Source organism: Acanthaster planci, linkage group LG07 (genome assembly GCF_054643075.1).
Source record: "Acanthaster planci isolate LZ-2023a linkage group LG07, COTS_SCS, whole genome shotgun sequence".
NCBI lineage: Eukaryota > Metazoa > Echinodermata > Asteroidea > Valvatida > Acanthasteridae > Acanthaster > Acanthaster planci.
The window spans coordinates 6854019-6880291 of NC_141783.1; the positions used below are offsets into that span (position 1 = coordinate 6854019).

General features: G+C 41.9%; 2 protein-coding genes across 3 annotated transcripts; both read right to left on the reverse strand.

Annotated features, from left to right (window-relative positions):
• Positions 1-329: 329 nt before the first annotated feature.
• On the reverse strand, positions 330-20482 carry LOC110978616 (uncharacterized). Its single transcript, XM_022233739.2, has 2 exons — positions 19741-20482; positions 330-2727 (listed from the first exon to the last, which is right to left on the reverse strand). Exon 2 carries the CDS (start codon positions 2688-2690, stop codon positions 2106-2108), a length of 585 nt encoding a protein of 194 aa, XP_022089431.1. The 5' UTR covers positions 2691-2727; positions 19741-20482; the 3' UTR covers positions 330-2105.
• A 1618-nt stretch (positions 20483-22100) lies between these two features.
• On the reverse strand, positions 22101-25969 carry LOC110978606 (uncharacterized). Of its 2 annotated transcripts, none has more exons than XM_022233729.2 (4): positions 25833-25969; positions 24566-24753; positions 23908-24283; positions 22101-23656 (listed from the first exon to the last, which is right to left on the reverse strand). In XM_022233729.2, exons 2-4 carry the CDS (start codon positions 24687-24689, stop codon positions 23218-23220), a joined length of 939 nt encoding a protein of 312 aa, XP_022089421.2. In that variant the 5' UTR covers positions 24690-24753; positions 25833-25969; the 3' UTR covers positions 22101-23217. The 2 variants fall into 2 exon arrangements, with proteins under 2 accessions (XP_022089421.2, XP_086995082.1); XM_087138956.1 differs by having other exon boundaries at positions 25871-25913.
• Between the last annotated feature and the right edge of the window lie 304 nt (positions 25970-26273).

Genomic DNA, 26273 nt, shown 5'->3' on the forward strand with positions numbered 1-26273 from the left:
TTGTGATTGCTGAAGTTGTTTTTAAAAATTGTTTAATAGAGAAGGGTTAAAGCTGAGGTTTAACTGAAAGTAAAGTGGCTAAATGTGAATTTTAAAAATAAATACACGAAGAAAAATACATCTGATTAACCCTAACAGTCCTTTTCATCTGTTCGAGTATTGAGGACCGGCAGATTAATCGAATGCGTTGAAAGTTGTCTTGCAAGCAATGGATGACAGGCTCTAAAAGGCACAAACAACTTTACAGAACCAGACTGGGTGCACACCTGCACGAATAACAGAAGTTTGTGTTTGTCCGATTTTATTTGAAATATTGGCTTTGAGGGGGGTGTAAATTTTGATGCTAAGCAAGAGAAACAGTAAATGCAGACCCAACCCAAATAGATAATCAAGTACGTATGTTGTCGGCAGTGCCTGCATTTAGCACCGCATGGTGGCAATATCGATCTAACGCGCCAAACTTTCAACGAGCAAATACGGATTAAGGCGTCCACTGGTCAGGCTCAAACCATGTCCATAGATGCCTGAGGCATGTCTCAAACCTTTTTGCAAGTGCTACTTGCATTGCGTTGTGTTCATGCATGTGAACCTCTAAAAAACTTCGTATGTAAGTATGGTGATCGCATCATACTCCTTCTAACAATAATCAATGAACAGAGAACCAAACATTTATCAAAAGCAAAATTAACAGTTACACTTGATATCTATTCGACAAAACAGGGTGCCAAAATCCATGTTTGATTTAAATATGTCTTACGAAAGAAAACTTGACTACATGCTGTCTGGGTTTCACTTAATCTTGGGCCATTCTGCAATGGAAATACCTACGGTAAAACACAGCATACTCGTCGACAATAACAAATCACATGGTCGATACAAGACATCAAAAAAAATTAGTCTGTTTAGTCTGGCGCCATCAACTGATTTCAAGGTTCTAATTGCGATACGAAAACATGTAGGATATCCGAAGCGCCAAGAGTTAGGCACCTCTCCACTACAAGGGCCTAACATCTTATGGTTAATGTAACAGAAAGGTTCGTTGTACAGCGGAATGGACATATTAGTTTACTTTCTAGTGCTACTAGTCACAGTACTAAAGCAAAAAGCCCAAAGGAATTTCAATGGTTACATATACTACCCTCGAGGATATTTCAGTCACAGTCGTTAAGCCCATTGTTTAATGGTTAGTAGCTGTGCATGTATACATAGCTCTATTAAACCCACCTTTAATATCAACAGATTAAATGAATAATAAGCATCATATATTTTCGGTATTTTATTTATAAACTGTTAAGGATCTGAACGAGCGTCACTGCATCTGAAACACCAACAGTACTACTTTGCTCCAGGATTTAAATTGGCAGTATAATCTTGATATGTTCAGAGTTAGCTCGTAGGGCCCAGTAATAAGCAGCGACACGAGTCCCTCGTATGGCACAGTTACCCAGAGGGGGGCAGGGAGTTTGTATTATAATTATTATTATTATTGGTATTGTTTTTACTGGGTGGAGGTTGCTGACATGGCGGCTGATTCACACTATATCCAACTACAGTACTGGTACAGAGATAATGTACGTAATGTACAAGGAAATCCATTTCGCCTTCACGTACAGAAACCACCTTGTGAAACCATTAACACAATACATGTATCGTTTTTAATTGCTGTATACATATATAATCCTTATCAGGATGAGAAAATTAATGGAGCCTCATCAAGAAAATTCTCACTTCAGCTTCAAATCCTTCATACGCTTGAAAATAATAGCAAAATACTCCGCGAAGTCGTCTTAACATGCACTCTACTGGCTTGTAGGTCATGCCAACATCCATTGCCTGTTGGTGACGTTTCCAAAGAGCTGGATGGTGCGCTCTAGAATGATGAACGATCGATGGTTTCCATTATAGAAGCGGCCTCAAATTGCTATCACAACATTCTTTTCTCCCCGACGTGACAAACCGTTGCATCTGAGAATCTTGTTTCTATCAAGATGCGTTCGGGGAAACTGGCGGGTAGCGAGGTTCCCCTTCTTCGCCTTGTCAGCACAGTCGAAAGGCTAGGCTAGATTTTCCCCCGGAGTGAAACTCGAGAACACGCATTTTTTGCCTCATAAGTCGCGGGTTGTCTCGGCGTCCGTGGTGCAGAATGTTATTTCAACTGTCCGCTGATCGGTGGTCTCGAGAATGGAGGCAGATCGGGGGGTCAGCGGGCGGTGCTGTCCGGTAGAGTCCCGGTGCAACGATGCAACCCGCCCCGCCGACGAACTCGAAGATGGGTGTGACCTCAGTCGAACAAAGGCAAAGGCGGACATTGCTCCTAGAATCACACCGGCCACAATGACGGCCATGCCCGATCCAAAGATGTGCGCACTGCTGAGGATGGCGCCCGTTGTGAGCAGGATCACCCCTATAAGGACCAGGGGAGGGCTGAGGATTAATAAGATTACCACAGTGGTCCCAACGCAACCGTAACCATCGTCGTTATCCACGTCAGAGCGCCTGCTACACCTTCGGCTGTTCTGATACTGTCCCGATGCTTCGGATGATAACCGGATTCGGACCTCCGAGCCGTCGCCATAAGGGTCTCCCTCACAAGCGCTGGCGGCTCGGCCGGTCCTCTGACCGGTGGCCGTGTTGTTCTCGGCCTGCTTGGTGAGGAATCCGGGCACAAGTTGCTTCCAATTGAAGGGCATTGTCAAGCCTTTGGTGTATCACACACTGAAGCTCCACCTGCAGAGGGAGATTTTTGAAAATGAACACATCAGTCAGAGAGTCAGTGACTTGGGCAATATAAGCCGAAAGGTAATAACAAAAACTATATGGAAGCTGGTGAAAGTTCAACACTAACATCATCTTGGAGGCTGTGTATAACAGGCTGTCAATAAAATAACTAAATTCACTCGGCAATACTATGTTTTTGTTGATCGCACATCACGTTGGTGCCGGTTGTAGCGATGTAAAGTTGATACCTCTCCTAGGGATCGATGTTGCCTTTGGGCCCTCTAGTCAATCTAAGAGGGTTTAGTTGGCGTCCTCTGCATACTCACGCACACAAGAACGTCCTTATGGCACAGGTTTTTTTTGAAGGGGCGAGACTTCGGTTTCTGCCGCATGGGATGCGTTGCCATGGAAAACAGACAATGGATCGAAATGAGAAAACAGCTTGTGTGTGCATATTTTTAGAGATTCATGTGGCGCATTAGTTACTTTCGGCGCCCGAAGATGTGATTAATTCTCGGGATCTCGTAAGCGGATGGTCCATTTCTCATTCAGCCCCATAAATTCCTTGATTACTGTGGTCACGCGTTCATTACTGTCAGAAATGCCCAAACACAGTGCTTTTATGAAACCCCTGGACCCAAATTGGCCTTTCAGAAGAACCAACTCGGCTTGAAACAGAATGTTATCGGAAGGTCAAACCCGATAATTCAAAGCAGCATTTCTGGGATCACAAATTGGTCTGAACCAGTATTTTTATTCCAAAGGTCAGAGGACAACTTTAATTGATCTTTTGTCTTCTTTGAAGGTGAGAAATAGAGGGCCATTCACTGCGTTCAGCAGGAGATCAACATCTTTTACATTGTTGCTACAAGCACTCTTGTACAGAGTGTGTGGCGTATCATGCGAAAAGGCTGCAATGACACCACAAGACGCGGCCTGTGCCATTAATTTAACAGCAGGCATTGCTTGATTGTATATTATTGCAAAAAGGCAAGACTTCAGCAAAATCGAAGTCAAGGAGTCGCTGCTGTCTCTGTGATCTAAGCCAGCATCTTTAGAAAAAAAATGTCCCAGAATCATATAATTTGCTTATTTACAAAGGAAGTCTCTCTGTTCCAGTTTCCTCTGGGAGTGTTTATTGAAAGACGATAATCAGTTTGTTATTGATTTCTATATCAGAGGTGCGAGAGCGTATCTCCCCGTCCTCTAAGTCTACAAACTCAATCCATATCTACATTGAAACATTATTACCTATACTGTGATTACAATTCATGAAATGCTGGGCGGAAATCAATAACAGTCCCTGGGCAAGCTTGAAACAGCTGATGTTCGCCTCCAGGGAGGTAGAGGGGGGCTTTGAACCCCTCAGATTAGCCACTTAATCTGATCATCCTCGGAGTGCGCACGGATGTACACTTGTACTTGTTGACGGGTGAAGCTCGGTCATCAAGCCCGCTGGCTTCCCGGCGAAGCGAATCGAGCGCAGAGAACAATTCCGCAAATGCACTTCTAATTCAAGTGCGAATCACGGAAAGCACAAGGCGGCGGCTGATTTCTTCGGGCATGGGGAGGACACTGCCACGGCGTGATTGGTCACGTAGACCATTCAACCGGCGCCCTTTCCCGGTAGGGGTTTAAAACGGTGATTGAGAAAGAGGAGAGGACATCACTTCCGATGCGCTGGCGTTCACACAGGACTGGGACTTCAAAACAAAACGAGGTCACCGAATACCCCCTTTTGAAAATGGCGTGGGTTCCTTTTTCAATTTCAAGGCATTGAACTGGGCGTTGAACCTGATTAAAGTTATGCCCTTGGAGTCCTACAAAAACTAACTGCAAAGTTAGTGTCAATAAGCCCTTTGCGAGTTAAATGTGAATAAAATCTAGTACACTGAGTTCTTTAAATCCACATGAACATAATCATTTGAATTCTCCATACTAAAACCACTGTTGCTATACCTCGTGATTCGGGGCAAGCTTTTGCTTAGTTACATAAAAGACCCCTTGCAACAATACACTGCTTTCAGTGGATAAGAAGGGCTCAAAGGAACCAGTCCATTCCACAGATGGTGGTCGCTGTGCGAAAGCTTGCCTCGAATCACGAGGTATAGCAACAGTGTCCTGAGTCTGGGGAATTCAAATCGTTATGTCTATGTGCAGTCAGATAACTCAGTGCACCAGATTTTATTCAAATTTAACTCACAAATGGCATTACGAGGAAACATCCAAATTTCCCTCCATGAAGCATGTCTCTACCTTCTAGCCAATTACTTTTATATTGAATAATGTTTGATTTGTTAGATGTGTGTTTTTGTTAATTTCATGTCGTTTTGATAATTCAGTTTTTACTTGAAGGGCTGGACTTTGTATAACTCACTATGTAGAACTGATATTACCGGAGGACATAAAGGCAGTCGCAGGCATACCCATCACTTAAAGTTATGCACCCTGCTGTCTGATACCTAAACAATGGAAATATTTGCTTCCACCAAGAGTTTGAAATGGTTTTGTTGAATTCTTGAACTCCTTATAATCATCTGTGAACGGTTGTCCAAGCTAATTTCTACTCTGTTGTTTTACAATCTGTTTTCTTTTTCCTTATCTTTTCTTCTACCATGCTAGTTGGAAAGTGATTGGCTGAAGACTTGTGTTTTCGACGGAGTCTAATATCTTTAAATACATGTAGATGGATATCTATCTTCGACCTCTCAATCTCGCAATTAGCACTTTACCATGGTGTCTGTGAAGTGAAGCCTAAATGACATGTCTGATAGAAGCAAACAGAACCCGTCGCCGTATTTCAAGTCTGCGGCATAAAAGGCCATATGACTTTCCATTTCATGTAATTCGTAGTGCATAACAATCAAAGGAACCGGTATGCAAAGAAAACCCAGGACAGCCCAGGGCCTAAAATAAAGTCTCCCAGTGTTTGATAGAAAGCAAGCTCACATGTACCGTGCCACATAACACACGCTGTTTCGCCTGCTCTGATAGGGCGTGATGGCTTTGTGTTCCTCAGGTCAACTTCCTCGAGAGATTCTTTCCATGAATCATAATAAGAAATCTAGGGCTGTGATGAACAGCTAAAATCGAATATTCAATTATGCAAATGTACTCCCTCGATTCCGCTTGTCATGTGCTCTCGGGTGTAGAGGTTTGGGTTTATTTGTTCGTTTATGATTTTTTTTCTTCCTCTTATTGGGAATGAGGAGTTTTTTATCTTGTTTGTTTATTGGTTTCGTTTTCTCAGGTCTTTAGGAGACATTCGTTATAGATTAAAAAACAAGAATCGTGACCCGAACAGAAAGTGGTGGAAATAATCAAGATGTCGTTATCGCTGTCGTTTCTTTTGTGAAATACTTTGGAAGGTTCGGCGAGAATGGAGATAAGGCCACACGATCATCGCGAAATCCCTCGTGGATGGTCGTGGAGGGCCTCTGGGCTTTAGTTGACCCACAGCTCGGCTGATGGTCGAGATTGAAGAGCAGGATGCTCGCTTCCCAGGACAGAGAGACTGGTCGGTGCACGGCGACCGTTTCATATCAATGTTTATGAGAAATTACAGATATACTGATGCACGTCAGCGGTATGTCTGTGAATACATCGTTTGTGTATGCCTCAGAAAAAGTGTATTCAAGATGTATGGTAATTATACCTATATAGACAAGGATAAATTAAATTGAGTAGAAGTACCCTGTAGTGAGAACAGAGCAGCGATGGAGGTGGCGTTCCTGATGGTGGTGGTTTGTCTTGATGTGGATATAATGGTTCTGGTATGGTGCCATTGAAAAGGTCACACTGGTAATGATTTTTGGCAGATGTTAGGTATAGCGGCCGACAGCGGCATATGTCATATCCATGTCTGCTGCCATGGAAACGATGATCAGCGTGAGTGTAGGTTTAAGTTGTTGATGGTAATGATTGACAGTGACTTTTGTATGAATTGTTAGTCGTGAAAATGAAGATATTGACGGGGTGGCTCTCAAAATCTGGTTTCATCAACTCTGGCTCCCTGGCTATATCATTTCAATGCATGGCACTAACAGTGACGACGAATGAATTGCTGGTTGAATATATCGACGTCTAACCATTTCTGTCGTTGAATATCACCTGCGAAAAAAGTAATCAAGGTTTCACCACTTTCTACCATCATTACAAATGAACCTGCGTACGCAGTTCTCCAAGAACGTGTAACACGGGCCTCAAGCAATCCGACAGTTTGCCGTTAGTATCTAATTTCCTCTTCCTTCCGCTGATTGCAGAGTGAGCCCTTTATGATTAAGACTGGATCCTGAGGCTAATTGTCATTCAGTGCCCCCAAAACGATTCAATTAGTTCAGCCGTCAAGATCCAGATACACGGAACAGTCGTTGCAGTGCGACGACCCAACGTCATATTCAAGTGATGGCTGACGCACCGACAACAACCCGTGGGGCAAGGGTTGAAGTCGACTTGGCCACGAACATCTTTCGGTGGATGAGATCTAGGCTGTTCCCCACGTCTTTTGACTACTCCTACTCATGTCGCTATACTTTAAGTGCTTTCGAGGAGCTTATTTACGACGTTAACGTGCAGGTGGGTATTAGAGTGCATACACGAGTTTCAAAAGTACAAACCGTGGAATTAAGCGAGCTCATAGTGGTGTCACCAGAAGCAAACGACCGATCTAACTTTTCCAAGCATTTTTAATGTGTCGTAATTTTGAGGTTGAAATGTCCTTTCTTCCGTTGCAAACATGCTAACCATAAGAAATAAACACAAATAAACATGCATTATAAATACCAGTCTTTAGCTGGACCTGATAAAATATTAATTTAAGTACATTATATTTCTCCTAAAAGTCAAATGATACCAAGCGTGCAATACAGGTTGGTTTTTAATGTAATAGTTTCAGTTGGAAAGAAGCGTGGAATTAATGAGCACAGCTACCGTACTGTATCATACTGTGCGTCTTCTTTAACCTGCAAGACTTCCCGTCTTGGAAGAAAATAATTATGCATATCGCAATTCTATGTTCCTTGAAGGGCACTGCGTATTTCAATGATCGGATCGCAGTTTCACTCGATTTGATTGCATGCTCTGTTCAAGCCAAACCCTGACGCCTCAGCGATTACAATTGCAGCATACGCCAAGGTCTTCGGCGGCCTAACACCAGCGGGGTTAATCTTGATTTTCGAGAAGACATTGCGGTTGGAGCTGAGGAGTTTGCCCCTCGTCTTTACTGTTTCTCCTCGTGCAACTGCGACAAAATGATTCGAAAAGGTGTAATTTGGCCAAGTATATGTATTTGCTGCGTAAACGGAGTGGACCCTGGAACGCTTACAGTCAATTCCCGATGAACTGAATACGTCTGAATACAAACCACAAGTTTCTTTTTATGTGCCTAAATCCCATTCAAGGACTGCAAACCAATCAGTTTAATTCTCAAATTTTACAGCAGTATTTTCCACAGTTTGTACATTTCTATATCCTTTTAAGCCAGACACTTCAAAGAGCACAGACTGACAAGTAGAAGAAGCAAATCTACATTCTGACAAAAATGCATTCAAGAGTTGGACTGTGTCCCTTTTCGTTGAATAGGAGACTTTGAGTTGCTAGTGGTAACAGACATCGCGGTCCTTTTTCAACATAGAAATCATAAGCTTTGCTATTACGATCTCTTTATTTTGCAAGGTATTGCGTGTACTCGGAACTAAGCACGCATCCTCAGAATAATGTGTGCATGCTCAGAACTAGTAAAATGGACCCATATTTTTGTTGCCACCAAACGTCTTAAAGTCTCCCATTGGGGTTCATGTTTCAACATACTAACATAGGCTTGATGTCTTTTGTGCCTTCCTCATGTGCTCTTTTTTGACTTGACTTCTGATAAACTAGCTGATTTTACTCTCAGCGCTCTGTCTGATGTCACGTGTCGACGTGACCTATATTGCTGTCGAAATTATCTTCCTAATTATTACTAAGCTGTTGAGTAAACCACTGCGCATGTGCTAATCAAGATTAGATGGCTTTCACTCTACAGCAGGTAAATGTGTTACTTTGTGTAGTCAGTACGATGACACAAATATAATTCTTACGTAAACTGCAAAGTATGAATCACTGTAAAAAATATGAAGTATACTTCAAAGACTGCGGACGCAAACTTTCCATCGATCTCGTTGGAAATGTCTTTGGTTTTGCACGAAAAACTATGCGCATCAAGCATTAAAAACCATTCTTTGGGCAGAGTCTATCGACTTTACAACGTGTAACGTAAGCCATTGCCAGGAGTACGTTTATTTCAAACCACTTTCGTGTCAAACGAGCGGGGGAGTGCAAATGACTGGCTGCCAAATTTCGAGGTACACGCCTTGCGCGAAAGACGGCAACCGCGGGCCTCCGTTTGTTAATTGATTCGATCGGCCAATAGGCATCAACGTCACACTCCTTGGGCCCAATTAAAACATTGGGTAACACAATTCTGCGAATTCGCAGACTTGATGCAATCGATGACTACACTCGAGCCCACAGCAGTCAATCAATTGCATTGAATATGCACTGCGTTTTCCCGCCAAAAGACACCCACTGAGTCGTCAGCAAGTGTACCTTTGTCGGCAAAGGAGGACAACGTACAAAACCAAGAGGAGCACCCTGAATTCTGACCAGAATGTATTATACTTATCATCTGCCCTTTAAATCAAGAAGAGACAAACTTGCTGCAGTCAACTTCAGTGCAAATTATGCTTTGTCGTAAGCCATAATCTGTATATTTATTTATAAAATCACGTTTGTGTCCCTTTTACTTCATATTATTTCCAGTAAAGACTCGAAAGTTGACGAGCTTTTGTCACGCTCGTTTGCTCAACCCTTGCTCAACCCAAACTTTCCAATCATTCCCTATGTCAAGCAGTGGAATTTATTTGAATTGTACTCGAGGGCGCAATCCATGAGCTATCAACTTTAAACGGTACCTTGAGTAGATTTATGCACGAACGCGCCACGTCTACAGCCATTCGAATTGATGACACGAGCCGATCATCAAGAAGGAGCTAAGAAATAGAACAGCTATTTCTACAGTGAACTTCTCTCTTGAAAAAATTGCATCATGCCTTGCGATCATCATGATTGCGAAAGTTCCTGTTAAGAGATATTATTTGATGCAATATCATAACAGTGTTGTTCCTAACTTTTGACTGCACTTGGTGCGTGTATGCATATTTCTGTCTTGGCGGGGCTGTATTTTGCAGTGAAATTTAGCATTCGATGCTTTGCAGTGATGGAGTGGACTGGGTTGAGGGAGTCGAGGACCCATATTTAAATTTTGTGTCTAACAAGGTTTTTCGCAGTGTTTTTTTGTTTCAAGACTTTACCTATCCGTGAATTGTTTTGTCTGGTATTAGACCCTATGTACTTATGTCGAGAGTTATTCAGAGGCGGCTTGGTCATGATCAACTAGCACGTGATGCGTTTTGCGCGTGTGCAGAGTTCGGAAAGGGATAATTGCCTGTCAAACTGTCAACGCAGGGACTGGATCCTGACGATACGTTCTACTATCCGTTTACAAGCGCATCAACAGTTGAAATGCAAATAAAAACTACCCAGGAAATTGCAAGTGTCACACAAGGACATATATATTTTTTTCCAATAATGATCTGTTTGTCATTCTTAGATTTCCTGAAACGGTGTAATTCAAACTTCCGATAGGGGTAGGAAAACAAATCCGCAGGGTCTTAGGTGTTTGCTGCAGTGTTCGGTTCGGTGCAAGTTGTGGCTTTCTGGATTGATCAATATTTTTGCACAGGTGAATAAAAGTGGTATGATAGGTTGGAAACAAAATACATGGAGTCTAGAAAATCCACACTACGCGTGGTAGACACTCAAAATCTCTTCAGGAATACGCTTCAGTATGAGGGGATCCAACCACCTTAGTTTCCATCTCCTCCAATAAAACTCGTCTCAGTTTTTCAAACCGTGAATATTCAAGCTTGTGATACTTTGGTAACAATTTCCTTTTAATTAAGGTTCACTTCCTATTGTTTTATGTTACGGATTTACTCAGAACCTGGGTCGGGATTAACTGTATCCCTATCCTCGTCAAAAACAAAACATCTCGTCAAAAATGGCATTATATTGGCGCATTGTAGACCTCAAAAGTATTATTTTGACCCGGGAAAAGGACCAAGCAAATCCGAATTTAGATTCCGGACCAATCTGAGCAAGTAGTTATGTACTGTCTGTAATGCACTTGAGCGGCATTTTTCAAAATGTATTTTAGGGCGTTTATAACAAGTAAAGAAAGAGAGCTAATATAAACTCGGCAATGTTTAAACCACCCAACGTTGAGTCGTGACTGCCTTTTTCTGCAGTCGTTGTCCCTGTCAAACTACATTCGGTTGAAAGGCTTGTTTATGGGATTGGCGCCGTTACATTTAGTTTGGCATAAACTTGCAATCAGAAAATCTATTTTGTGGAAGTGGGTCCAATTAATCCACGTTGAGGACAGGACTCTGCATTTCATCCTACATTATCTTTTTGACGATGTGTGAACTCACTCACGGGAGCGTAGGGGCAGCCGTTTCCTAGCACATTTTTTGCATATATCTTATTTGGCTTGAGGTGACTGCATAAAAATTTCAATATTTCACATGTATCCATTATTTGGGGAATTCGTGAAGAAAGACGAGGGAACAATCCATCGATACGGAGTCTCTTGAAATTAGCCCACTGAAAAAGTTTGAAGACTTTTTTAACAACTCTTTTTTCGTTTATGGAATGATCCCTTTCAAAGATTTTTTTGGTTGCCTCAATTATGTTGTAGCATGGTAAGCGCCCCCACCAATACCTCGAAGGTGCCACCAAAATTTATGCAACCGAGCCCTCGAAAGGCGCAGAACACGCGCACTCTCTCTCTCCCCACTGGAGATGGCATGACTTCATGGAATTGCGTGTATTTCTTACATAGTCATTTATTATCTGTGATTGAAAGGCTAAACTTTGTCCCCTGCCCTTTTGGCTTAGGAAACTTTATCTTAAGGGTAGCAAACGTGAATTTTGAGGCGATTGAAATAAATCATCAGTAAGTGCATAATATGCAGTGATCCGACGGAGCATGCAGGGACTTCAAACACATTTTTAGTTTGAGTTTCGCTCTGCCAAAAATTGGGCTCAGTCTGTTGTCTGGGAGGAAATAATCTTTGCGACAAGTGCATTAGAATTTTCTTTTTTATTTTTTCTTCAAAGAGAACAGAATCTGGCAATATTGCTGCCCTGATGTCTCGTCACATGCATGACGAAAACATGCCCGCCGGACACTGTCAGCAGAATTTCCTTCTGTCGTTGCTGTGGTTACTGGATCGATAATCCGGAAGGCAATCCCGAGGCACAGCAAAGTAGCTTTGCAGTGGATTTACACAGGTGAGTGAGGATTTTATTATTATCGCTAAAGAAATATGGTGTTTCAACCATCGATTGGGTTCTTACAGAATGTAAAACAAGAAACGGTATTAATTTCTTTTTTACGTACTCATTACGTTTGTACTCATTGTGTTTCAGGTTATTGATATGCACTTTAATAATTTGCCCTCATGCGACGATGCTCAAAGAACAAAAGCCTATAAAACATGTACATGACGACAGAAAAAAGTGGAGGAAAACATGTTCTATAACCATTGAAGCCCGAGGTAACTGACGAAACTTTCTCGTTTAGATTTATATTTGGGCATATAGAGGTTTTCAGTCACGTGATTTTGACCTTCAGCGTCAATGTACACAGATAAGCGTGGAAATGCGAGCGCCTTTAAAGTCTCTCTACATTCTGTCGTATAATTATGAAACTACTAATGGAAATACCCAAATTCGAAAATACGCCCGCCTCCACGGACATGGTAGCTTCCTGAAATGTCTTTGCTCGTCATGTTACCGGTACGTCTCGTCAAATACCTCTATGGATGCATTTATAAAATCCCTATAGGCCTAAAGATCTCTGGTTGCCCGTGTGCATGGTCTGGTGCTTTAGATCCTAGGTGATTTGGAAGGGGAATAATCTTGTCTACAGAAAAATGGCATGTACTATATCGCCAGATAGGATTTTACCCTAACCGAAGATACCACAGTGTAGTTGATATAAAATAAACACGAAGGATTACTTGCGTTGATTATTCAAATTGCCTGATGGCCAAAATATATGAGACTCATCAGGCCTCATTGCAGCATGCGAGACAAGCGACAAATTGCAGGTTACTCCGTAACAATCGCAAGTCGCATTCTCGACATCAGGCCAAGTGTTCCGTCGTTGTGATCTTTGGACTGCGCCGATGCATTCAGGATGGAGATCTTGGAGCAGTACACGCGCGCAACCCAGGGCCACCAGGCGACACCAAAAATGTTCCTAGAGTGCATTTGGAGAGCCTGGTTGATGGAATTGCCAAGGAGGCCTATCCACTATAGGTCTCAGTGTTCCATCCGCGTAATTGGGGCATTTGTCTTGCCTAAGTGCCATGTCACGCGCCGCCCTGGAGAAAGAAGGCCACGTTCATATACTATGAATGTGCGAGTTGACGGATTGGCTCAGAGAAGATTTATCACTCATCTTCATAATACTCTTACGGGAAATCACTAAATCACTTTCTGTATATACACAGCATGTTGTTGTGAGTCTTTATGGCTTCTTTATTATACAAACAGCTGTTATGGAAATGTCAAGCAATATTGTGGTAATGATTGGGGAAATAGCATGATTGTAGGACAAAACTTTCCCAGGTGTGTAGAGAGGTATTAGTGCTGCAGTACTTTAAGGCAACATCACGGCACCTTACGAGATAAAGCTTTTTCATGTAACTTAAATTCCAGACGGCAATGTCATTGCCCACTTCAGCAACCTACCTGCTTCGAATTCGGAAAAGCTCCATATCCCCCCCCCAAAAAAAGGGGGGGTTCAACATAACTACCGACTTCTCCTTTCCGTAAACCTCTGTTGTAAAGCCTGACTGATAGTGTTGAAATGATAGTGCTTTCTCGTGTACCGAATCTTAATTATGGCATTTTGGATGATAATTCACAGTCACGCACCAAACAAATTTCTCAAACATTAATGCCGATAATGCGTGCTGTGGGTAGCATTAATTACGAACGCACAGGCAGGGAACACAGAGAAGCTTTCTGCACGCTTATCTAAACAGTAGTCAGACGGCTGAAAAGGGGTGTTTTTAGCAGGTGCATGTACATGTTGGGATAGGATGAGCGGGTGGCCAGAGTCTAGCTTGTAGGTTTGGGCAGGGTATCGGTAGGGGTTGGGGAGGTTCTAAGGTGGGTTTTGTATGGATGGGGGATTTTGCGCTCTATATACCACCCCTCCTATAATGAACAAATTCGCCCAAATCCTAAAAACCATCCGCACAAGCCATATCTTATTCTTAATTCCTAAATTTGCATACACGTACCCGCACGGTCTGGACATGTACTGCCAGGCCAAAAAAAACACACACAGGAATCACTCGTCGCCCACATCTGTCAGAAGTCTCTCCTGTTTTTTTGTAGTGGGTTTTGGATTAGTTGACCAACCTTCAAGGAACTACCGATAATTAATAAACGGGAGCAAAGGCATTCGAAGTTCAGTCAATGGAAGACCATCGTCTCTTTTATTTTTCTGATTCATTGTCCCATTTATCATTGCTCTCAAAGGAGTAAGCAATTAGCAAGGTGTTCCACCCTGTTAAAACCCTTCAAGGAAAGAAAACTGCATTATTTACGACACCTTCATTATATAGGGAATGAGTACCAGAACCAGAAAAACTTAGCTGAAGTTACGCATCTTAAGCCAATCGTCCGTGGGGCATAGGGAATTCACGATATACACACCATAAGGTTTTTTTTATCGGTTTTAGAGAGAAAGCTACAGATATTGTAAGAAAAACACATCAATGTCAACTCGCTTTTTTACGTTGTAACTTTGAGTGTACAGACACTTATAAGAGATTGCTTTTTGTTGTAGTCGAGAGTTTGCTGCGCTTTCGCAATGAGCGTATTAAATGACATTACCTTAACAATATTCTTGAAGGTAAATAAATACTTATCGCAATATCGGATACTTTCATGAAGTTATTATGATTTTTATCCAATAACAGTTTTCAGATTATGTTGCACTCGTACATTGTCTGGAGGACTTTTGTGGTTGAATAATTGAAAAACAGATGTCATAATTATTTATTTCTTTGGGGAACTTCAAAGTAACAAATCCACTGCGTTGTCCCACTAGAAACTGTTCTGCTGTATTCACTGCCATATTAATCCACTCCAGCCAATTTACGCCAGGCGCAGTAATTCTGTGGCAGGCGCTGATATCTCGGTTTGGCTCGCGTTGGGTCCAACTACCATGAGAACGCTTACATTTCCAAGAACATCCTGTTTACGTTTTTTCTTAATGATCACTAACTATGCTGGAGAGCAATTTTTTTAAAAGTGGGGTCTTATTAATTTTGGTGTGCTTTGCTGACTATGCTATATTTAGGTGAGTCTAGATGAAAATAGAAACGCCAATCAGCAAATAATAAGGGGACTCAGTGTTGAGGACGATTGTTGTATTTCGTTAATGGTGCATTGACATTAAAATATTCGCACATTAGATATTTTGATCAGGCCAATTCTGTTATACTAAAATATATTTGAGTTTGTCAACATTAACTGTTAAAATAGGTCTTAGTTTGCGACGTTGCCTTCAGTTCCGTATTTTAGAATGTCAAGATGGAAGGAGTGGCTTAGGTGCCCAGGTGCAAGAGATCAAAGGTCTTAATCGAAGCAGCGCCATTTGGAATCCCGATATCAGAAAATACGAGAATTAACGGTTTAACTGCTACATTCTCAATTATAAGTTTAATTTGGTAACATTTTTGCACTACTAAAACTGTGGTGTGGATTTAGTTCTGATTGTATTTCACCTTCTTTGTGAAATAAAAAAAACATTGTTTTGACATTTGTATGTTCGATTCGCCAACTTTTAGGAATTCCCTTCCCCCCATTTAAACAATGCTGGTTTTGGTATTGCGTGAATAATTGTATGTATGTGATGGATTATATTTGATGGGATATTCTAATCATTATAACTTTCAATATCTCTGTACTATACAGCTATGATTACGGTGTCAGCACGGTCGGATAAATATTGTGTCGGAATCTGACTTGGAGTTCATCGTCGATAAAAACCAGACGCCATAAGGCGAGATGGATCATGGCAACAGTGGTGACCAAAAAAAAGGGTTTACCAGGCAGCAACACGAACAAGCACTCTGGCACGACATGGCAACATATTAGCAGAACTGTGAAACTTATATTGTCATATATGTATCAAGAAGCCGTACAACCAAGAATGGATAGATGCCCAGGTATGCGTAATGGAAATGCACTATTCGGTCCTGGCAGAAAATAATTGTCTAATCATTCACTGATGGAATGCTCAGACTGCGATGCAATAAAATCAGTCTATCGTTAAAGTGTTTAATCCTTTCAAACTGATTTAAAATTATATCATTGATCCGCAAAATTGTGAGTAATGTCCAATGACAGACGAGGGTTAGTGTACAATTTCACAATCACCCTTTGAATGCTTATGCTTAGAGGCTCTTCTTCAGCTTGTATCTCTGTAAAAAAAATCATCTCATATAGGAAATGAGAGACACAAAATTCAACATTAATGTAGATATCGACTGATATAGGTCATCCGACAGCACAGAATTAGATAGTTGTAAGTGGAGGAAAAATTCACGGTTATATCATTCCTTTGTGAAAGCGATGCAGCTTGGTGATAGTTTTCATCGATACAAAAAAGAGCTTGATATCAGATCCAGAGAGCGCGGTGTTGGGGCGTCGTGCGCATTATAATAGAGCCACTCCAAGTGGTACAGATCTGTCGTAAAAGCCCTTTCCTTCCTGCTGAGTCCACGGCTGTGTGTTGCCGCAGCATTTTTACAGCAGGGATGCAGAGCCACTGTACAAACCCACTGCCAAGAATTTCAGTGCATTGAATATCGGTACTCAATCTTGCCAGTCTCAAATCGAATTGTCTACTCACGGGCTTCAATTTAATTCCCTTTATCTTGTCTTCTGTTACCTCGTGATTTCCGGCGAACAAGATAAAGGAAGCAGTAGCCATTAGTTTGAAGTATAGAAAATGGTCATTAATTATTCCAGATTATACGTTGAGATGGAGATCCACGCTTCCTCTAACCCGTAGGTGAGGAGAGGAAGCCATCACAGAAGCGAAGGCTTTGGAAATGTGTCTATGAACTCCCCACGATGAAGGCGGAGTAGGCCTCCACATAACACATGCGAGATTTATATACACGTAGTTGCATACAGAAAAAGGACGGTCTCTACAATATTGAAAGACGGTGCACAATAATGGTTTTACCTTTTTTTACCGTTGATTTATACGTGTAGGCGATATAACATTTTGTGTTTCATCCTTTAAATAGAGTATTTTGACTTACGGTGACAGACTTCATTTTAGTGTGAAACATGTATAGAAAAGATAAGGAATAAACAGCCAGTGTCAAGGCCAAGTCCCAGGCAGGCTTGTAAATAACAAGCTAAAGCAGGCATGGATGTCTGTTCGCAGATAGCTGCCGATGTCGTCTACCATCAGATTGCTCCGTGATGTCAACGTGCATCTACTTCCATCAGGTGTTGCTATATGCTGATCAATCTGAGGTGCTAATTGATTACGTTAAAAGGGCAAAGTTGTAGAAAGGATCTCTTCTCATGCAGTTGTGTTGCGACGGAGGTCTGTTATCACGCGGCAATAAACTGGTGCCTGGCAGAGCTTGCTAAGGGAGCTTTCTGCGTGGAACCCTGATTAGTTTTTTTTTCTTTGTGAACTTACATCTTCATTTTCGTTCTGAAACGCGCTGACAGGATTTTTAATTATCTTTTCTGTGTAGGTGAAAAGCTTTTCATTCTCGCCACTGTGGTAGCGCGGCATGATCGTCAGTACAATCAAAACTTTAATTTAAGGCAAATACTAATAAACACAGGTGACAGGTTATCTGCGTCATGAAAAATTATTTGGTCGGATTTACGGGTTGTCTTTGAGAAAAGCACGGTTTTCCCGCACGATTCCCCCAAGGAATGTAGGAAAAGAGAACGGGCCAGGCTGCCTTTGAACACGCCGTGTTATTTGAAACGCCCTTGGGGCAACTGAATGTTATAAGGATCCTTCAGTTTACCCAGTACGGTATATTCTGTTTTTACCTTCCGAGCGTTTTCGCGGCAGTCTTGCTTTATTGGTTGGTGCGGCGATCCCGGAACGATCTCAGTTTCAGTTGATTAATTACTTCATGGAGTATGACAGTCTCGAGGTAGCCTGTACTAACAGACTAGACCTGGTACATATCCAAATTCTTCTTAAAATAAAATGGTAATGAAAGATTAATTTCCTGTGAGATTCTGAAATGTCCATAGAGGGTCGTAATTGCAGTTGAATACCTTTCATGATTTTGGACATGACAAGGTGCTTTGGCCAGTCCAAAGCACCGAGATGTCTCAAGTTTCATTTTCATTAGTCCTTACAAGTCCATCGTGACGCTGTAAGTCCCTCACGACTCTTCACAAGTCCCTCACGAGTCCTCAGAAGTCAACCAGAAGTTATTCAGTCTTCAATCAAGTCACAAAATATTCAAATGTACTGTGGCAAATATGCCGTTGTCGTTCTTCATCTCCTATTCTTGTGACACGCCTTTGTATAAAAGAAAAGCTTATCATTCCAACAAAACAGTTTCTCAGACACACGTGTTCACGTGTTCACGTGTTCATCTTGCTATAGCGTTTTATGAGTTGGAATACTTTTGTTTATCAAATCGTAGAGGGTCCATTGAAACAATGTAAAAACTTACACAGTCTAAGTGTCACGATCAGAGCCCACTATGCGCTCGAAATCTTATTTTCGAACGTTTGCAGTTTTGCTTTGACTATACATGCTTTACAGAGATTGAATTTTACGATTTCCATAATTTCCTCTAGCGAATATCGAGTGCACACTCTGTGAATTTATAGGTTTGATTTATTCCTCTTTCCTTAATCCCAATTAAGGAGTATTTGTTCTGAAATTTTATTGAGGTGACATGTTCACTGTTATGGTTTTAGGTTATTAATAGCACAGGCACCATTTTGGTTCATATTCATATATGGATATTCATGAAGCTGGTTATTGTACGCCCCAGTCACAAAGCGGCGGGTTTTAATCGAATTCCTTTCCTATGGATACTTGGGACTATTTCCATGTCTAATTTGGTACACCGGAAATATTTCAGCGTATGCACACGCTCCGCCGGTGCGCCTGAGACGCCTAATCGAATAAATCCTCGTCCGAATAGTATTGCATTTCCATCTCACACTGTGAGAGCCTCCTAACTTAATTAGGAGATGGGTTACAAGGTGGGACATCGGTGATACCAAGCATAGTGGCTTGGCAAAAGTTGTCTCGACCTTAGCGAGTGTCGGCAGTTAGGACAGAAGGGAATTAATTTAGAATTCTCAAGTAACGGTATCTTTACAGTGCTACATCGAAGACATTCAAGAACGTGTATGAATGAATAATATACGGTTTTACTCCGTAATTCCTACCTATCAACCAACTTTTTGGTGAGAAAATTACAAGGTGAAATTTTCGCATCTTTCATTGTGCCTTCAGGGCAATCGTATTTGTGATGTTGTATATAAAGCCATGTTCTGTATCCTTCAAAAAAATTCAATTGTCAATTTAAGCCCACTCTTTGAGACAGGACGTTCATTTGACACCTCGAAACAGCCAGAATAGACCCTTTCACCTTATTCAGTACAGGTTTATATATTACTTCAATTTACTTTGACGTGCGCAGACGAAGTGAAATAATTAAGTGCTTCATTTACTTGCCTGTCTTGCCACACAAAATTATTAAAATTGGTCTCTTAAAATGGAGAAGGCAATACACCAAAAGCGGTATAGATTGTACATGTACTGTATATATACTAGTGCATACCATTGAAAACTTTCAGCTGGATTTCATTTCACATTACCTTGAAATTCAATTGAGTTGGCGGTAATTTAGTCACGATTCACTCCACGGCTGCACGCAGAGACGCTCCAGTTCATCGCATGCAGTTGTTAATCTGTGCACCTTGATGGCAAGCGTTGGAATGAACAAAGAGTTTGTTGGCAAGTGTCTGCAGAGCTGATAGGCGCAGAGGAGAGAAATGGAAGTTTAGAATTTGTCCTGCTTTCCTCAAGACTGGGCAGTGATCTCCCTGTCGATTCAACTCGAGGGGCATTAACAATGGTTTGGCAACCAGGCCCGAAAATTGATACAGAAATCTGTATCTGAGGTAAGGTACACTTCAAAATATTGGTACGTCTCGCAAACGGTGTAGTTCCTCCTCCGATACCTGGAGCTGCCAAGCAGAGGACAGCAGTACCGGGCCTTGTATGACGATTACCCCGGAAAGGTCTGTCATCGACCCCGGCGTTTTCATCACAAATTATACTGGTAACTAAGGAGATATCTTCCTCAGATGAGTGCAGGCAGTGGTCACGTCTTTTCCCGGTCCCTGTCGCAGTTCCCTCTCTAGATGGGTATATTAATCATCGACGTAATCAGGCAGTGCCAAGTTAACCACATGAGACAGAGACTGATGGCATGAAATAATGCACAAGCGAGTCCAGAGCGGCGTTTCCACCTGAACAAACGTAGCGGTGTTGCTCTACGGACCCCAGGAGCATATAATAATGGAGAGAGCAACGAGAGCAAGAACCTTCGCTTGCATCCTCACAGCTTGATAATGACTCGTGTCTTATTTTATACCCGCGAATGTGCGCTGCTTACGCACTATGTGGTGAGTGGTCCCATGCACAGACTTCTGCACAAGCGAGAAATCCAGATTACCGGCCGGGGGGATATGTCCCCTGGTGCCCAGCACTCGTTGTGTATAACGTTTCTGATTGGCGTGCAGTGCTCCAGTTCAATTGAAACATATGACATGAGTAAACAATACGATGGTGAGCAAATTAACGACTAGCTTCTTTTACCTGCCCATAAAACACGATTATGCCACAGTACAGTATGCCATGGCTATTGCTAGTTGTCAGTGCCAATTGTTAACGATCCCCTTTATGTGTGGGGCATTTGTTTGCACGACAGGTTTGTTCATTAACCAGTGATGTAAATACAACACTTGATCTCGTTTGAAAAGTGGTAGAGGTAGGCCTACAGCAGTAAATTTGTCAAATTCAGTCGACGTTGCGGGGGGGTTACATCCACGTCCCTACTGTTTATTAAGTGTTGTAATGAGTTCTTTTGGATATCAAACGTTGTGTGGTTTTACTTAGCAAAGCAGCCTGAAATGGACTACCGTTTTACTGTTTTTTACGGGGCAGCGTGTGATAGACTGACACTATACCGTGTGATAATATGTAGTGCTCCTGTGCGTGACATAGACTTACACTGTGCGTGAAATAGATTTCCTTCCTTTGTGAACCATTCACTTCGCCTAGAAATAAACTATACATAGCGTGCAGTGAAAGGATAACTTTACGTTCGAGACCTGATTTGTTGGGATTTACACTGTCGACATTTTGTGATCTATTCTTTTGCTTGAGGAACAAGTCACCATGGCTATGAGGAGGAGTGCGTGGTTGGAGAGAAAAGCCATTAAAAAGTTGGCTTAGCATTTTACTGTGACACTTGCAAGGCTTGTATGCATTTTCCACTCAAACCTATGTTTTTGAGAACCCTCAAATCACAAGCCTCTTTTGACTGCCCCAGGAATATTGATGAGAGGTGATATTAAACATGGTTTGTGATTTTCAGGTTACAATGGATGTCCTTCCTGTTTGGGCTTTGCTTCGAGTTAGGCCTATATCGTCTTGAAGCTGCGTAATTTTTCATCATCCCCCAAAAGTAAAGAAACGACAAATAAGTCTTCGTCGTGGTCAAAGAGGGCGCTCTCACGTGGGATACAGAATATTCATAACTTAAAGCGGTAATATCAGAATGTTTAGGTCTTCCTGATCTAAAGTTTTCAGATAAAAATTGTGTTACTGGCCTTCTGAGATCTCTTCAAAAAAGTGAAATCGCGTTCGAGATTCTTGGATTCCACTGTCCGAAAACCGGTTGAATTTAAAATTTGTAATTAGCCTCCCTTTATGGGCGTGAATCGGTAGGAGAAGAGAGGGCACCCCCCCCCTTTTTGTAAAGTGGGGGGAGGGTATCATATCGTTTGTCCCCCTCAATTTTTCTGGACCCTGAATAAAAACGTGTGGGGAATAGGCTAACATTTGATTATAATTCATATTAGCCGTTCAATAACTCCCAAATTGGTGCAATGGTGCACCTTAAACTCAGGAAGCAGGACACTTAAAACAGTTTTTTATTCACTTTTATTTAACTTATGAGGCTTTTTGTTTAATTCTTCCCTTAAATGCATCGTTTACTTTGTAAATGTGTGTACCTTGAGGGCTTTCTGCTTTGCGCTAGCATTAACTCTGATGAAGATTAAGACAAGATCAAGACGACATGTGGTAATTTACCCCTGCACGTGTCATTGACTCCCATTAAATTTAGGCTCATACGTACATGCCGACCTCGCGCATTTCCGGATGCTTTGACATTTTGTTGTGTTCTGTACGTAGGCCTACACGGAGTCCATGGGCGACATCCGATAAATAATGAGAAAGGACGGGATATTTTCCGAAACCCTCCTCGTATAACCTTTTGTTTACACCAGTTTCTTTGGCAGTTTTACTTTAATGAAATTAATCAAACAATTTTGAAAACCTTTACTATTTTACAATAATTAACTGTTGTCTGTTTTTATACTTCTCCCAAAGAAGTTGCTTGTATTGACAAGACTTGAGCCACACGTAAAATAAAATATTCCCCACAATATTTGATCGTAAAAAAGTGGTGCGTTACCATTGACAAGAATACAAATCCAGCCTTGTTAGTTTATGAAGTATCTCGTTCTGACTTGATGATCACTTTAGATGAAAGATGTGGTATGAATCAGGAAACAGAATTAAACTTTTAGAAGTTAATTACTCTCTTGTGTAGGTTGAACTACACTTTTGGAAATGGTTGTGTTCATTCCAAGATTAAGTTCTCTTGCGAAATCATTTCGATTCTGATGATGCAAATGTAGCGAAAAGATTATTAACCTCCTATTATGAATTAAGTCGACGAGGTAAATTGAAGGATAATCGAATAATCTAGGTTTTTATACATGCATGGGGCCTTTCCTCGATGTGTTCTTTTCACGGCTTTGTTCAAAGAGAGGCTGCACTGGCAAGCTGCTTAGATAGATACGCTTCAATCCATTGTAACAATACAAAATTTTTGCTTTACAACTGCAGCGATCAAGTGCAGAAGGTCAATAACGGAGTGATATTACATTTCGCTTGCTATCACATCTGTAGGAGTTACTATCCAGTGCCTTGAGATGGTTTGGATAGTGTGTATCCTTGAGCCTCTTTTTACAGAAATGTGCTCCCATGTATTGAACTCAAGCCAATTCAAGTTCCTCCTTTGATTCTGACACTTGGTTAACATATAGAGGTCTGGTATAAGACCGCCCAATGGAAAGTGCAATCTTGACGATGAACAGAGCGCCCGCCAGAGCCAGGAGCACGACTGAAAAGATGGAGTTGCGGCTTCCTATGCTCCAGTTCCCGGCTATGCTGCCAGAGAGGGCAAAGATGGCCACCATCCAGACAGTGTAGGTGTAGCGGAGGTACTTCTCAAAAACGATGTTTTCCAGTACGAAGTACACCAGGACCTCAACGAGGAGGATAGAGAGGCTGACGGTGCTGGCGTCGGATTGGCTCATCCCTCCCCAGTAGCGGAGCACGATGGCAAAGTTGATCAAAGTCGCTATGGTGACCCAGGTGGCGTACGTGGCAAGGCCATTCTGGATGATTATTCTCACGGCGATGAGGTCAATCCTAGTGTAAGAGCAAATACATCAAGGATCATTTCCACACTATTGCTGTGCATTGATCTGTAGAGCCTACCTTATGTGAGGTGTCTCACGAAGCACGTGTTGAATTGACGATGTAGATTACTGTGCCCTTTCCCGTGGTTATTGGGAAAATAATATGGTTACACGGATCATATAGACCCTCGGTTTTGTTGGCAAGATACTGTATGCTTAATGTCAGCATTTTATTCAATGATAAGTATTACTATTACTCGCCTATGGTTATTCCTCAAGTTGATGCCGGATTGGTCCACCAGTCGATGATTGATAATAAGCACCAGATAGAGCGTGAATGGCAGCAGAGCTAAAAGCGCCACAGCCACCGGCATCAGCTCTCGGTCCCACACGAAGAGCCAAGACACATTAATACCCAGGTTGAGAGTGTAAAACAGCAACATTAGGGAGTTGATCACGGGCGGATTGCGGTAGACGGGGCCTTGGTCGTTGCGTCGGAAGAGTGAGATCAGGAGATACAGAGCGAAGAGACCCTCGAACACGTAGATAACAGTCCAGATGGAGAATGTCCATCCGGCCGGTGTGATCTCCATGTAGTATTTGTCTGAGATGTCTCCAGTGATGTTCAGGAACCAACCTCAAGGTATAAACCAAAAGTCCGGCTTTATTATTTTTTTCAACATTTTAATTGCCAATTCGAACAAGTCAAATCAGAGCGGTAACAAAGCTAACGAAAGCATCGGGGACCTGGCCCTTCCCCCACCTTGTGATGGGCTTACGGGGACTTTTAGGGACTTGTGATGGACTCTAATACAACACTGACATTGTTCATCTCATGTTCTTATTATTAGTAAACCCTGACGTGTCTTTGGACTAGAGTTTCTCTGAAACACTAAGTCGGAAAACCGACTCGACTTACCAATTTCGATACCAATGGTAGTTGAGAAGGCGTTTATGACCAGTGTTAGGATAAGCGCAGCTGTAAAAAGTACTGACATGCAGATAAACAGCACGTCGTGTTTTTTGGCTCCTTCGGGATCCATTTTGCTGTCAGGTAGAAGCAGTTGCGACTCTCCACAGTAAACGTCGTTGCTCCGTGCATAAAATCTGTAAAAAAATACAGAGACAGTGTCTGTCCAATAGCACTAGAGCCATAACATCTTAATCAATTGAATGATAACTAAACGAATCGTGGGTGGAAGATACAGATTTTTTTTCCTTTCCATACTCCTGGCGTAGGAGGTCACAGGAAACAGTGAGTCCGCTCAGGACTGCCTGTAACGTCATGACATGACAGCCAACTCTGACTGAGCTCTAGATCTGGACGCACCGTCCGTTCAGTTGAGGAATACAGGCGTGGATCTGGAGGTTGGGTCGAACCCCCCCCCTCCTGTTTTTAGACAACAAATTTTGGGGAAAATAACGAAAAATAACTACGGTAAGCGCGCCAATACCGTTGTAAACATTGTGTGTCATATGTAATGTTTCATTATCGTTTCTGTTTGTCCGCAAAAATGAGATATTAAAAAAATTTTGGCCTACCCCCTCCCCCGTAAAAATTCCTGGATCTGCCCCTGGAATACCATTGATTGTTTCAGACAGAAAAAAAGACGAAATTTTGACACTTTGGTGTTTAATAAGCTTTTGAAAGTGGCTATGGGTGAGTTCCTGTCGCACACAACAGTTCTAACCGGTCTGCCTCCTCTTTGCTGGTACGGGGCACCTCTGTTAACGGAGTAAACGCGGGTTCAACTTGCCAGCCACTGTTTCTTTTGCATGCGAACCATTTGTGTCGAGCCCTGTGTAGTTAAGACTTATTATATCTTTTGTGCCAAAAGTGCAGTCTTCCATTAATTGTTGCCGTTCAAATTCATTCAGCCCGTTGTTTTCAGAAGAAAAATCCAGAAAGTGTTAATGAATAGCCCATATATAATTACCAATTTTAAGATTTGTGCAGTGATTTTGCACAGATTTATCCGGGAATAATGTACGATTACAACAAAACACGTTCTAAGAGCATATTAACCACGGAGAAAGTATAATCTAAATTGCAAAAATCTACTTCCATGTATTCATAAAACCAAGTCCTATGTTTTGTTAGCCTCAATGTCAACTTCACTTACTCCACGTATTGACTTTGTTGGGAGGAACGTAATTTTCCGAAACTCAAGTTAAATTTAACTTACGTTGAGATTTAAGCCCCCGTCTGACACAAGAAAATCACCTGCACAATTGCTTATACGACGATGCGTGTGGATCCTCTGCAGTTTCCGACCTTGACTGTGAAAACCGGAGAGGTTCATTGCCTTTTATAAACCCCAATATCACAAGTTGCATAAATACTTGGAACTTTGACCGTCAAAAAGTTTCATAACGTTTGAGTTATTATTGGCAGTCATTCGAGTGAGAGATAAGTACGTGGGACACAAGGCTCACACAGGGCATAGGGGACAATCCACCGCCACGCGCCACGGTACTCACCGTTATCGTTGCAGGTGCTCGTGAACAATTTGTCGGAATGATCGCAGCGGTTCTGTACATCTTCTCGAAGTTGATAGTAAATTAAACGAATCATAAAAATGACAGATGACACGTTTATGTACTCTCTCAACACATAAGAGGGTCGT